General features: G+C 40.9%; 1 protein-coding gene across 2 annotated transcripts in view; it reads right to left on the bottom strand.

The window, feature by feature from the left end:
- The window catches only part of KCNH1 (potassium voltage-gated channel subfamily H member 1), a gene marked incomplete at both ends in the record, with an annotated part of 376618 nt that overhangs the window by 277291 nt on the left and 86455 nt on the right, over positions 1-12872 (bottom strand). Inside the window, one exon of one of the 2 annotated variants that reach the window (XM_080698436.1) lies at positions 5867-6340. In XM_080698436.1, coding sequence (XP_080554562.1) covers positions 5867-6340 — 474 coding nt within the window. The remainder of the gene's footprint in view (positions 1-5866; positions 6341-12872) is intronic. The other variant, XM_080698437.1, reaches the window with a different exon arrangement.

Here is a 12872-nt window from a genome sequence, read left to right as displayed (position 1 = left end):
CGCCCCTGGGTTCAATCCCCAGTAACACACACACACACACACACACACACACACACACACACACACATAGCAAATAGCACTGGTTGCTTCAGCCTAATTAGTGCAGGCTGTGTCCTAGGATTTCCTTCTGCTGTGAGTCCCGCAGATGTGGATGGTGGAGAGGAGGGGAGACCCTGAATAAAGGCCTGCGCGTGGCAGCTCCTGGGTAAAATCTGTCAGCATTTCACAGAAGTTGCTGCGTCTGATGGTACAACAGAGAGAAAACCTTAATTGCACTGTAGTAGCCTCACATATCATTCTTTTTTCCTTGGCTTTTCTTTTATGTCTGTGCTGAATATTTCTGCCATCTAATTACTTTGGCAAAAAGAAGACAAAACCAGACACACTGTAGTCTTCACCCTTATGCCTCCCTGCGGTGGGCACACTCCTCTCTAGCCGGTTGAGACTCACTGGCAAGGGCCAGCCACTGCACTCCGGCTCTGAGGATGCCAGGAGCGCCACCCTGGCCACCGTGGCTGCCCTGGCTGGAACTTCTCCTTTGGTTACCTATTGGTCTTCTTCCTGACTTGTGCTCATGCTGTGAAGCATTGTGGAGCTAACATGTCTCCTGTTCAAGCAGAGACTCAGTTGTGAAACAGGAGGGGCTGCACCTGGCCCATTCACCTGAGTCCTGACAGAGCTGGGAGGTGTGTGCATGGGGGCAGGAGACTGGCCTGGGGGAACATTTCTGTATGTATGGGGACTGTAGCTCTACCTATGAGCTCCACCCAAGCCTTTTTTATTATTTTGAAACAAGGTCTCACTAATTGCTAAGGGTATTGCTAAGTTGTTGAAGCTGGCCTCAAACCTGTGATCCTCCTGGCTCTGCCTCCCAAGTACTGTGATTACAGGTATACATCATCACCCCCTCTGAGGAACACCCCAACCCTATCTTGTTTCTTGTTTTAAAACATAGAGTCTCAGCTGGGCGTGGTGGCACATGCTTGTAATCCCAGCATTCAGGAGTCTGAGACCAGAGGATTGCGGTTCGCGGACAGCCTCAGCTACTTAGGCCCTCCACAACTTAGTGAGACCCTGTTTCACAATAAAGAATAAAAAATAGGGCAGGGGGTGTAGCTCAGAGGTCAAATGCCTCTGGGTTCCATCCCCAGACCCGCAGCAAAACAAAACAAACAAAATAAAAAACATAGAGTCTCACTGCTTGCTAAGGCTCTCCTCAAACCATCGATCCTCCCAAGTACAGGGATTGCAGACATGCGCCCCCCCCATTCCTTGGGACAGAACAACATTTTTAACAGCAGGACATTGATCCTGTGTGGCTTCCAGGAAGCAAATTCACTATGAGAGGAAGCAACAAGGGGACCGGGGCTGACACACAGTTTGGTTCCGTGGCCTTCAGATTCTCTGGTAAGGTAGCAAAACCTGCAGAAATAAGCTCAGGCCAGTTTCACCACCTCAAAACAGCTGCCCCTGGGCACAAGAACAGCCTGCCCCTTTCCTCTCACCATCAAAACAGAGCTCAGGAGGTTTGAGCAGGGATGGACTTGTCGCGCGGGATGGGCACACCGATTCCAGGGAGATGGAGTGACTTGCGTAAGGTGGCAGGACTGGGTGGCAGAGTCACACCTGCGTGACAAGCCACCTTGCTCCCAGGCCCATGCAGTTTCTTCACTGCCACACAGAGTGAAAGTGGCAAAGTTGAAGCAGAGGTGGAGGCAGCAGCTGTCAGAGCTCTTCCCATCCCCAGGTACACCTCACCTCGTCCCTGACGGGCTGTAAGGCAAGCATCTCTGGTGACAGCGGGATCTTGCTAAATGTCAGCTCATCACCAGCACTGGCTGCTTGTGCTGCTCACTGAAGCTACAGAGTCAGGGACAGAAGAAACCGGTGGCCACCCCCAGGCTTCCAGGAGCCAGAATCGTGACCCAAGACATGCCACGGTTATCCCATCCTGTTTCGCACTACCCCACTCCAGCAGCCATAAGCAATATAGTTTCCTTAGGAGAATGAATCTACCTTGTCAATAATAACCCCAGCTTCAATGCATAAAGCATATTTGGCCATTAACCCACTAAGTGCTGGAAAGAGACTCATTTGGCTTTGGCGTCAACGTGCCCACTCCAAGCTATAGTTCAGTCTGTTTCCAGACCTTCTGTCCTCATACCAGTTTAACTAATGTGCAAACATATTCCCAAGCAGCCTCCAAAACATTATTACCAACAGGCTGGAGAATGACGCAAATGAAGACCATCTACATAAGTGAAACAAGTTGTGCCCAAGGAATCATTTGGGTGGCTCAGTGGTGGCAGCAGGCAGTATCCACAGGGCTGAGTTCATGATTGCAGGCATTAGCAATTTAACATAGTTCTTCTTGACCCTGGCCAGGGGTAGATCTCTTCTTTTTACTTCAAGAGGTTCCACCCCCTCCACAGAGGCAAATGGCAAAGCCCACAATCTTGCCCCTGTCTTCTTGGGTGGTCTCCACGAGCAAATAGTCCATTGGTATAATTAGGACATCAGAGACCATTAAACTCTGTGGTTTATTCTGAGAAACAAGTTAATAATTTCTTGTTTCTCTCTACACTCTCCCAGAGAAAGAATCTGGAGCTGAGGGAGCTACAATCTTAGATTAGGCACTCTATAACCTTGACCTTGGGTAGGAAGAGCACAGTGGTGATGATGAACCCGCTAAGGGCACTGTTCCAGGCTTTACCCAAGCCTGATTCAGAGCTTCAACAGTCGAGGTGCTCGTCATTAGCCTCCTCTAACCACCACCAGCCCTTATTGCCCACTAATGTAATGGTGTTTTTATTTTCCAGAAAAGGATTACCCCCGCCAATAGGCCAGTCAAACCCTCAGCAAGCATCTGAGACTGCCCGTCTCATCTCCAGCTCAGCTGTCCTGGGGATAGCACAGCTGCTGGCTCCCCAGCACCATCTCCAGTGCCCAGCCTTCTACCACATTCAGCCTAGACAGAGGATGAGCCACGTCAGAAGCCTCCTGGTCACTTTTGACTCATTTCAAGTGGGTGTTTTGCTTCTATTTTATCAAATCTGCCATGATTAAGAAGTGTCAGAAGGGAGCTCATTATTACTGAGCTCCTATGACTGGTTATGAGATCTTGAGTGAGTCAGGTCCCCTCTGATCTGTTTTCTTACTTGTGAGATGAGAAGGTTGAACTAGAAGACCTCTGTGGCTCTGTCAGGCTCTGACCTCCAATGGGTCTACTTGTCACTTACTAAGTGCCCCACCTACCTCTTCTTTCTCCCACCCCACTACAGGTAGGAGGTCAGGGAATGTGGCCTCTTATTTTTACAGTCAGCTTCTGGAGGTGAGAACTAATGCAAGTGAGATTTAGAACTCAACCGACTCGAGCCCTTGGAGCTGGGAGGAAATTCAACCAACCCATCAACCAAACACTCCAGCTTCCAGGCTGCTTAGGAAATAACATCCACAGGATCCAAATAGGAAAACTGGGATCCAGAAAAGCTTAATAACATGTTCCAGGGTCCTGGATACTCTAAATAGGTGGTACCAAGAGGAACTGGTGCAAATTTTCGGTTTTCTCACGTTGATCTCCCTCCACATCACAATTGTTAGGAAAGGGCATTATTTCAGGTATTAGCTAAAGCTACCAGTGAGACCACCAAATATGAAATCAAGTCTTTACAGAAGAAAATTGTAGCTATAACTCCTTAAAGTTTATACTATTATTTATGATCAAGAAGTGATAATAAAAGCTTTGATACTAAACTGTTTATCATTAACAAAGCTACGGATGATGGACATTTTCTTTATAACTAATTTATTTCATGAATCTCTGAATCAGAAACTACCATCATTGGTACTCATAATTAAAGGAGTTCCAACCTATCATACACAGTCCCTGGGGACCAGCTGTCTTCTTCTTTAACCTACAAAGTTATCTAGACACATTCGATGTTTATACCTCTGCCAATTTTTAATTAGAACCCATGGAAGCTGAAGAATTGCTCTATTTACCTGCAAATTTTAGTGCCATTTCTATAAATAGCATATTATTTCATAAACTCAATTGGCTTTTTAAGTTAAATTTTACTTCTCATATGTGTATAAGAAACTCTTTTAAATTGATATAATTCATTTGAATTACCTAAGCCAAAATGATCATATTTTTCTCGCTAACTAACAAAGTTTCCTAGAAATGTCTCATGGAGAAAAATATCATTCCAAGCATGTACTAAAATGCACATTTAAGAATCCCAACATTCACTTTAGAGATGATTCTGCTCTTGTAAATGATCAGTCTTAACTCATTTAATTCCCCTACAAAATCCACACACGCCACCCAGAGAATTTGTCTTTGGGGTTTTAAAGTATATCAAAACACAGCACACAGATAGATTCAGGGGTTGTTCTGATTTGAGAGCATCTGAGCATCCAAGTTCTCTCCTCCCATCTCTACACTTGGCAGCATTTCATAGGAAGAGCTACTCTTCACTGGAGAGAGAATACGTCCCCCAGTGGAGGAGCAGGTGTCCTCGGCAACTGTTGGTGCTTATCTGAAGACCAAGAGGCACAGTTATGCCACCAGTGAGACCCTATGAGCCCTGGGTGTGCCTTGCCTCAGTCAGCCTCCAGATACAGGCTGCCTGTAGTACTCATTCAGGTAATCCTCAGGCCCTTTTGTAATCTGAGGCAATGAACGTATATTTGCTAGCCAGATATGGTGGTGCAGGCTTGTAATCCCAGGATTTGGGAGACCAAGACAGGAGGATTATGGTTCGCAGACAGCCTCAGCAACTTAGTGCGAGGCCCTCCTCAACTTGGTGATACCCTGTTTCAAAATAAAGAATAAAAAATAGGGCTGGGGGCGTAGCTCTGAGGTAAGACTGCACCTGGGTTCCATCCCCCAGTACTGCAAAAATAAATAAATAAATAAATAAATAAATAAATAAATAAATAAATGAAGGAAAGAAAGTCTATTTGCTGAAGAAGGCTAAAGAATTATCAAATAAACTGCCTTATCTTAATCCATCTGGAGTGTCTATGAGGAGGAAGAACAAGCTTGATTCCCACAGAACACAAACTAGATAAGAATCTAACATTTTTTTCTTTGCAATAACTTGCCATCCTTTGCCTTTGCAAAGGAGACGTTCATTCCTAACAAGCCCAAGGTCCTTTTCTTGCTGCAACTGCCCCTGGCACCCACTCAGCAATGACTGTTAGAGCACATCCTGATTCCAACACATTTACTGGGTATTCATCTTTTTTTAATCCCTTCTATTGTCTCCAAGACTCATAGTCCAAAGTAGTATAACCCAACAACACTATTCCTCTCAACCACAATCAGATACCTGACTACCCCAGCAAAGGTCACCTCCCAAACTCATTTTAGCAAAGAAATAACTCTGTACAACATTTACCAAAAAAAGGGGGGGGGTAAGAACCTAAGGTAAAATGGTATCTGTTAGCCAGAAATTAATTGCCTATGAAATAGCTGAAGGTCAGATAAATGAAAACCCCATAATTAGAATAAATGATAGGTAGGTAAACATTCAGCAAATGAATACCCAAAACAAGATTCACCAGTGCAATGGCCATGCATGGCTGCTTCTTCAGCCTCACCTCCTTGAGACAGTGGCTTACACCCCAGAGCAGGAACTGTAAGTAAGCCTTTGGTCTCTCCACACCCATCCATTGACATGCAGTGCATCCAAACCTCCAAAGGACAGGAACAGCAGGCAAGGATATCTGTAAGCATGCTCCCTCTGTTGTGGACATCAATCATGCTAGTTCCCACCCATTTCATGACCCTCTGTTGACCGCCCACATTTCATTCAGCTTTAAAGACATGACAACAAGGTCTGAGATTTGAGGCATGTACCTGACTCTCTCTCCCCTCCAGTGGTGGTGGAATCTGATCAGCAAAACCAATCTTCCCTGGATCACCCATAAAGGCACTAACCTCATCCACGTTCTCAAAAGCGTTGATGACGTCATATGGCAAACAGGACAGAAGGTCAATCACAAACCACGTCTTCAGGTAGTTCATGCGGATAAGTTTGGGGTCAGAAATCACCTCCCCCGCTGGTCCAACAAAAGTGGTATGAAAATTCAGTACAATGTCCACCAAAAAGATGACATCCACGATGCTGTCCACAACCAGCCAGGCCACATTGTTCTGCCTGGTTTTAAAGGAGACATTGTAAGGGACCAAGATGGCTGTGTAGAAGGTCAAGATCAAGATGATCCAATCCCACGTGGTCTTGAAAACACAGTAATGTAAGATGATGTGAGGGGGAGTCTTTGGTGCCTCTTGCTTGTACTGGGGAAGGATGTCTGAGCCCAGCTGCAGGACCTGTACAAAAAAACATGGCCAAGAGAGCACGAAGTTAGAATTTAATTGCAAGCATCTAACCAGTCAGCATCTGTCACTGACAAATGCTCACTATACTCTGTATGGATCATTAGTTCCAACAAAGGTGAAAATGAGTGAAATGTAAGTGAACAGGATAACAGAAATAACCATACTGAAACAATGACAAGCTATTATTTGACATATTATGTTGAGCCAACCAGTGTACTAAATACTTACCATGCATTTATTATCTCATATAATTCTAAATACAACCTTTTTAAAAAAAATAAGTTATCATATGTGACAGGTGAAAAACTGAGGCTTGGGAATTAGGCAACTTTATTCATCAGACATTTATTATTACTCTGTTGGAAACTGAATTAGGCCCTGGACATGCAGCCGTAGTAAACAGCACGATGCCTGCTCTCATGGAGCTCAATCTAGTGGGCAAATTGAAGGTCATTTTAAATTATGCTAAGAGCTAAAGAAAAGATTGAGGAGGGGAGACACAGAGAATCGATCAAGTGTTATTTTTAAATAATCATCATGGCCGGGCGGGGTGGCGCACGCGTGTAATCCCAGCATTCGGGAGGCTGAGACCTGGAGGATCGCGGTTCATGGACAGCCTCAGCTACTTAGTGAGGCCCTCTGCAACTCAGTGAGACCCAGTTTCAAAATAAAGAATAAAAAAAATAGGGCAGTGGGTGTAGCTCGGAGGTCGAATGCCCCTGGGTTCCAGCCCTAGACCCGCAAAAAATAAATAAATAAATAAATAAATAAATAAATAAATAAATATCATGAAAATGTTTTAACAAGCAATTATCAACAGGCTTAGAGAAAATAAAAAATAGTCTAAGCAAAGAAATAGAAGATAAAAAGAACCAAATGAAAATTTTAGAACCAAAAATATATAAGGATCAGTGTAGAAAAAAAAATCTAAGGGGTAAGCTCAACAGCAGAATGGATGTGGATGAAGGAACTAATCCGTGATGATGAAGATAAAGCACAATTGAAATTGTCTTATGATTGCTTTATAATAGAAATTGCCTGCAACAAAGATAGAAAGGCATATTACATAATGATAAAAGGGCCAATGCACAAGGAGGACAGAACAATCCTAATCCTAATGCGAATGTATCAAACAAAAGATCTACAAAATATATAAAGAAAAAACTGATAGAACTGGAAGGAGAAACATGTCCACAACACATAGTTCTCAACAACTGACAAGACAACTAGATAGAAAACTAAGAAAGATATATACAACTCAACCATACCATAGATCAGCAGGATTTAATTATATAGAATTCTTTCCCCAATAGGAGCAGAATACATATTTTTTGCAAGGGCATATAGAACATTATTCAGGACAGATCATATTCTAATCCATAAATCAAACCTCAAGAAATTTAACAGAACTAAAATCATACAAGAGTGTTTTCCAACTACAATGGGATCAGACCAGAAATCAGTCGCAGAAAGATAACTGGAAAATATCTAAACAAAAAAATTAAGTGTACTTCTTAATAATCCATGGGCCAAAGAAATGGCAAATGAAATTTAAAATTCAATGAAAATGAGCAATTTATCAAAATCTGTAGGATACTTTAAAAGCAGTACTGAAAGGAAATATACAGGAATAGAGGGGAATTTCCTAAACTTAACCAAGAACAAAGACCAACTGCAAAAACCTTACAGCTGGTCTTATATTTAATGGTATAAGACTGAATGTTTTCTTCTTAAGATAAGGAATAGGGCAAGGTATCAACTCTCACCACTTGTATTCAACATTATTCTGCCACACAATAAAGCAAAAAAGAAAGTAAAAGGCATCCAGATCAGAAAGAAAGAAAGAAAACTAGCCCTATTTTCAGATAACATAATGGTCTTCATAGAAGGTCTTGAAGAATCAACATAAAAACTTCTAGAACTAATAGGTGACTTCAGAAAAGGCTGACAATACAAAACGAACATACAAAAATTATTCTGTGTCTATATAATAAAAATAAACACCAAAATGTTACATTATTATTTACAATTACTCTAAAAATACTGAAGTATAAAATATAACAAAACATGTACAGGACTTGGATGCTAAAAGCAAAATATTAATGAGAGAGATAAAAGAAATAAAGAGATATATTGTGTTTATTACTTGGAAGACTCAACATACTAAAGATAACAATTTTCTCCAAACTTATACACAAATTTGGCACAATTCCTATTAAAATTCTCACAAGAGTTTTTGTAATATACATAAGAATATTATGAAATCTATTCAGAAAATCAAAGGAACTAGAATGGCTAAAATATTTTTTTCTTTTTTATTGGTGCATTATTATCTTACATGTTAATGGGGTACAAGATGGTAGAGGCATACATGCACACATCACTCATTTAGGCCTTCCCCAATTCCCAACCCATTTCTTCCCCCTCCCTCCTTCTCATGTTTGTCTTAGTGATTAAATTTGATATGTTTACGCTAAAATAACTTTGAATAAGAATTAAATAATTCAAACTTGGTGAGTCTGAATTATACATATTAAACATTTGCAGACTTTTTGTTGTTTTTGGTTTCTTTGTTGGGGTTTTCTCTTTTTGTATATCAATTAGCTTCAATAAAACTACTTAATAATAAAGAAGGAAGAGAGAGAAATCAATATAGCTGATTTTGAGACAACATATACCTATAGTAATTAAGATTGCATGGAATTGGCAGAAAAATAGATGAAAAGAACAGAATAGAGAGTCCAGAAATAGACATACACAAATATGCTCAAATGATTTTTTTTGCAGTTCTAGAAATTGAACCCAGGAGCATTCTACCTCTGAGCTATACCCTCAGCCCAATTTTGTATTCTTGATTTTGAAACAGGTTCCCACTAAGTTTTGGGGGCCTCACTAAGTAGCTGAGGCTGTCCACGAACCTGTGACTCTCCTGTCTCAGCCTCCCAAGTAATGGAAGTAAGATCATGTGCTACCATGCTTGGCCCAAATGATTTTTGACAGTGGTACACAAGGAATTTGTGAAGAAAAGATAGCCTTTTTAACCAATTGTGCTACAGGACATGCAAATCTATAGACCAAAAGCAAACCTTGATCTAAGTCTCACACCTTATATAAAAATTACCTTAAAATGGGATGTAGATTTAACTGTAAAACTATAAAACTTTTAGAAAAACATGTAGCAGAAAAATCTTCAGGATCTAGAGCTGGGCAAAGTATTCTTCAACATGATGCCAAACACACAATCCATGAAAGGAAAAATCGACAAATTTGATTCCATCAAAAAACTAACCTCTCTGCAAAAGACTTTAAGAGCATGAAAAGACAAATTATGAGTGGTGGGAGGAAATATTTGCAAACCACATATTATTATTTATTGTAATAATAAGTAATCTATAATATATAATCTCAATACTCAACAGTAAAAAGTTCAATTAAAAATGAGTAAAAGGCATGAACAAACGTTTCACCGGAAAAAGATACAGATGATGAAGAAGTACGTGGAAAAAGGGGTTAGCCATTAAGAAGACACAAAATAAAACTACAGTGAGATGTTACTGAACACCAATCAAAAGAGCTAAAATTAAAAATAGAGTAGTGGCAAAACTAAATGCTGGGGACACAGGGGTTGAACTAAATCACTCATGTATCGCTAGTAGGAATGTAAAATGGCACAGCCATTCCAGAAGGTTATGCAGTTTATTACACTGAATATGCATTACCGTATGACCCAAAATTATACTCCTACGCACTTATTCCAGGAAACAATAAAAACTTACGATCACATAAAAACCTGTGCACGAATGTGGATGGCAGCCTAATTCATGATAGCTGAAAAACTGGAAACAACTCAAACAAACTGCCGTACACTTACACCTGAGAATATTATCCAGCAATAAAAGGATATAAACCACTAAAACCTGAAATCATCTGGAAAAAATCTTCAGAGATTGAAAGAAAACAACCAGCAAAACTACGATTCTACTTACATAACATTCCTAAGGTGACAAAATGATGGGAAGAAAGCAAATAAGTAGTTGTCAGGACTTAAGTAGGGGTGAGGGCAGGAAGAAAGCAGGTACACGGGATCACTTTCTATTGTTTCCCCCAACTCTATGAGAATGTTTCGTTATCTCAAAATAAGAAGTTTAATTTTATTTGTATTTATTCTTGTGGTGCTGAGGATTGAACCCAGGCATGCCCTACCACTGAACAACATTCCCAGCCCTTTCAAAATTGTTATCATTAATTTAAGACAGGTCTTGCTATATTGCCCAGACTGACCTTGACTAGTGATTTTCCTTCCTCAGTCTCCTGAGGTATATGCCACCATGCCTGGCTAAAGTTAAATTTTTTTAATTGAGACCATGTCTTTAAAAATAATAATAATAAGCCAAGCGTGGTGGCACATGCTTGTATTCCCAGTACTTGGGAGGCTGAGACAGGAGGATCACACAGGTTCAAATCTAGCCTCAGCAGCTTAGTGAGACCCTGTTTCCAAACCAATTATAAAATAGGTGTGGAGGTGTAGCCTGGAGATAGAAGGCCCCTGGGTTCCAGCCTCAGTACAATAATAATAATAATAATAATAACAATAATAATTATTAATAATAATAATAATAGGCTGGGAATTGTAGTTCAGTGGTAGAATGTCCCTGGATTTAATTTGCGCGCACACACACACACACACACACACACACACACACACACACAATATGAATACAGATGAGTTATTAATATTATGAAGAAGGGCTTCTGTGCATACAGCAAAAGGAAAGGCAGAGGAAAAAGAGATAATATAGTTTTAGGGATTTACTGTATATTTGTAAGATCTAGCCAGGATAATAAGACTATCCAGCAAGCACTCCCAAGTATCTACCAGGAAGCAACCACCTGCTAATTGCAAGCCAAAGCCACCTAGGGCTCCATAGTTTTTGGTAACAAACCCTCAGGAGGAAATGCCCTTTCAGAGAAAATTGGCTGTATCTGTGACAGTTTGATATAATCCATAACTACTTCTAAATGGATTTCCCATTCGAATTCTTTCCAGGACACTATTAGGCCCTGTTTGAGTGAGGTCTGAATTGATAGAGTCTTTCTACCATTCAAAAAATGGCAGGTTGAAGCCAGGCAAGGTGGCACACACCTGTAGTCCTAGGACTTGGGAAGGTGAGACAGGAAGATCACAGGTTCAAGGACAGCCTTAGTAAGTAGTGAGACTGTCATCAACCTGGTAAGATCTGGTTTCAAAATAAAAATAAAATAGGGTTTTGGCTTAGCTCAGAAATAGAATGCCACTGGGTTTAATCTGCAATACCAAAAAAAAAAAAAAAAGACAGATTGACCCCTCTCTCCCTGCACTGCCAGTCCTAAAGGATGTTCTCAAAGACAAATTGAAAAAATTATTAAGCTAAAAGAAAGGGAGATCTTATGGGCATTCATATTCAGTTTCTCTTTTTCTATCTCTGAGATATAGCTTCTTATGTTTAAACCAGAAGTATCAACACTCCAGAGTACAAATGCTAGGACATTTGATCGGTAAAGATGACACATTATTTTTCCAAAGTCTTTATGTAACAGACTATGAATGATTCTCATAAGATTTTGGAGTCTGATTAAAATCCTGTATATTTCACTCTGATATGAACCCTTAGCAGTTATCACAACACTACAGAAAACAGAAACAAGATGGAAATTCTGCAGAGTGAGAGATTTTTTTTACAGAAAATCAATATCCTTAAAAAAAATTCCCTGGCCATAGAACATTTTGCATCCAGTTAACTATCTGTCTCCAACAGTCTTTTTTGTAGTACAGTGTTAAATGATATATTATTCATACTAATCAGAAAGAGTCCCAGGAGGCTGATCACCTTCCTTCTCAGACCAAGAAGTCAAGTACCAGCATCTCTTTGATAAACTTAATGATGGAACTTTAGGAGCAAAAGCATTCTCAGAGTCCTCAAGTATATCATTATCTAGAAAGGGATCCATGTTCGCCAAAGGGAGGGAATCTCTGGGTACAGAGTCAAAACAGATAAGAGACAGGCCTCGTCCAGCCATAGAGGTATGCCCTGTGTTAGATATTCAGTAGTGCCTCAAGAACTCTGCAGAAATATTGGGCTGCACCCAAGTGAAGGACAGGGTACTCATGGAGAAGGACCTGGCCTAGTGATCCTGGTAACCACAGCACCGCGCTTTCCCCTGCCTCTATTCTGCCCTTATCGGTGTGATCATGTACTTCTAGTTTCTCTCTATGGTCAGTCCTGTGCCAAGGAAGCTTTCAGAGGCAGAGATCTGTTAGCCCTTCATGATGCACTTCCTGTGGCTGGGCTTATGTCTGCCTACCCCCAACCAAAGGCAGATGCTACTGCTCTGCCCACAGGAAGCACTCATTACAGGCCTTTATTGAATGCTCATCTGGAACACTGATTCTGGAAAGAAAATAGGGTTTTTCCCCTCAGTGGAGAATAGGAAAATCAGACTGACTAATCTATCATATTTCTCTGCCACTTTTACTTCCAAAGTC

The sequence above is a fragment of the Muscardinus avellanarius genome, assembly GCF_963383645.1.
Source record: "Muscardinus avellanarius genome assembly, chromosome: 7".
Classification (NCBI taxonomy): domain Eukaryota; kingdom Metazoa; phylum Chordata; class Mammalia; order Rodentia; family Gliridae; genus Muscardinus; species Muscardinus avellanarius.
This window is presented reverse-complemented; position numbering and strand designations above follow the sequence as displayed.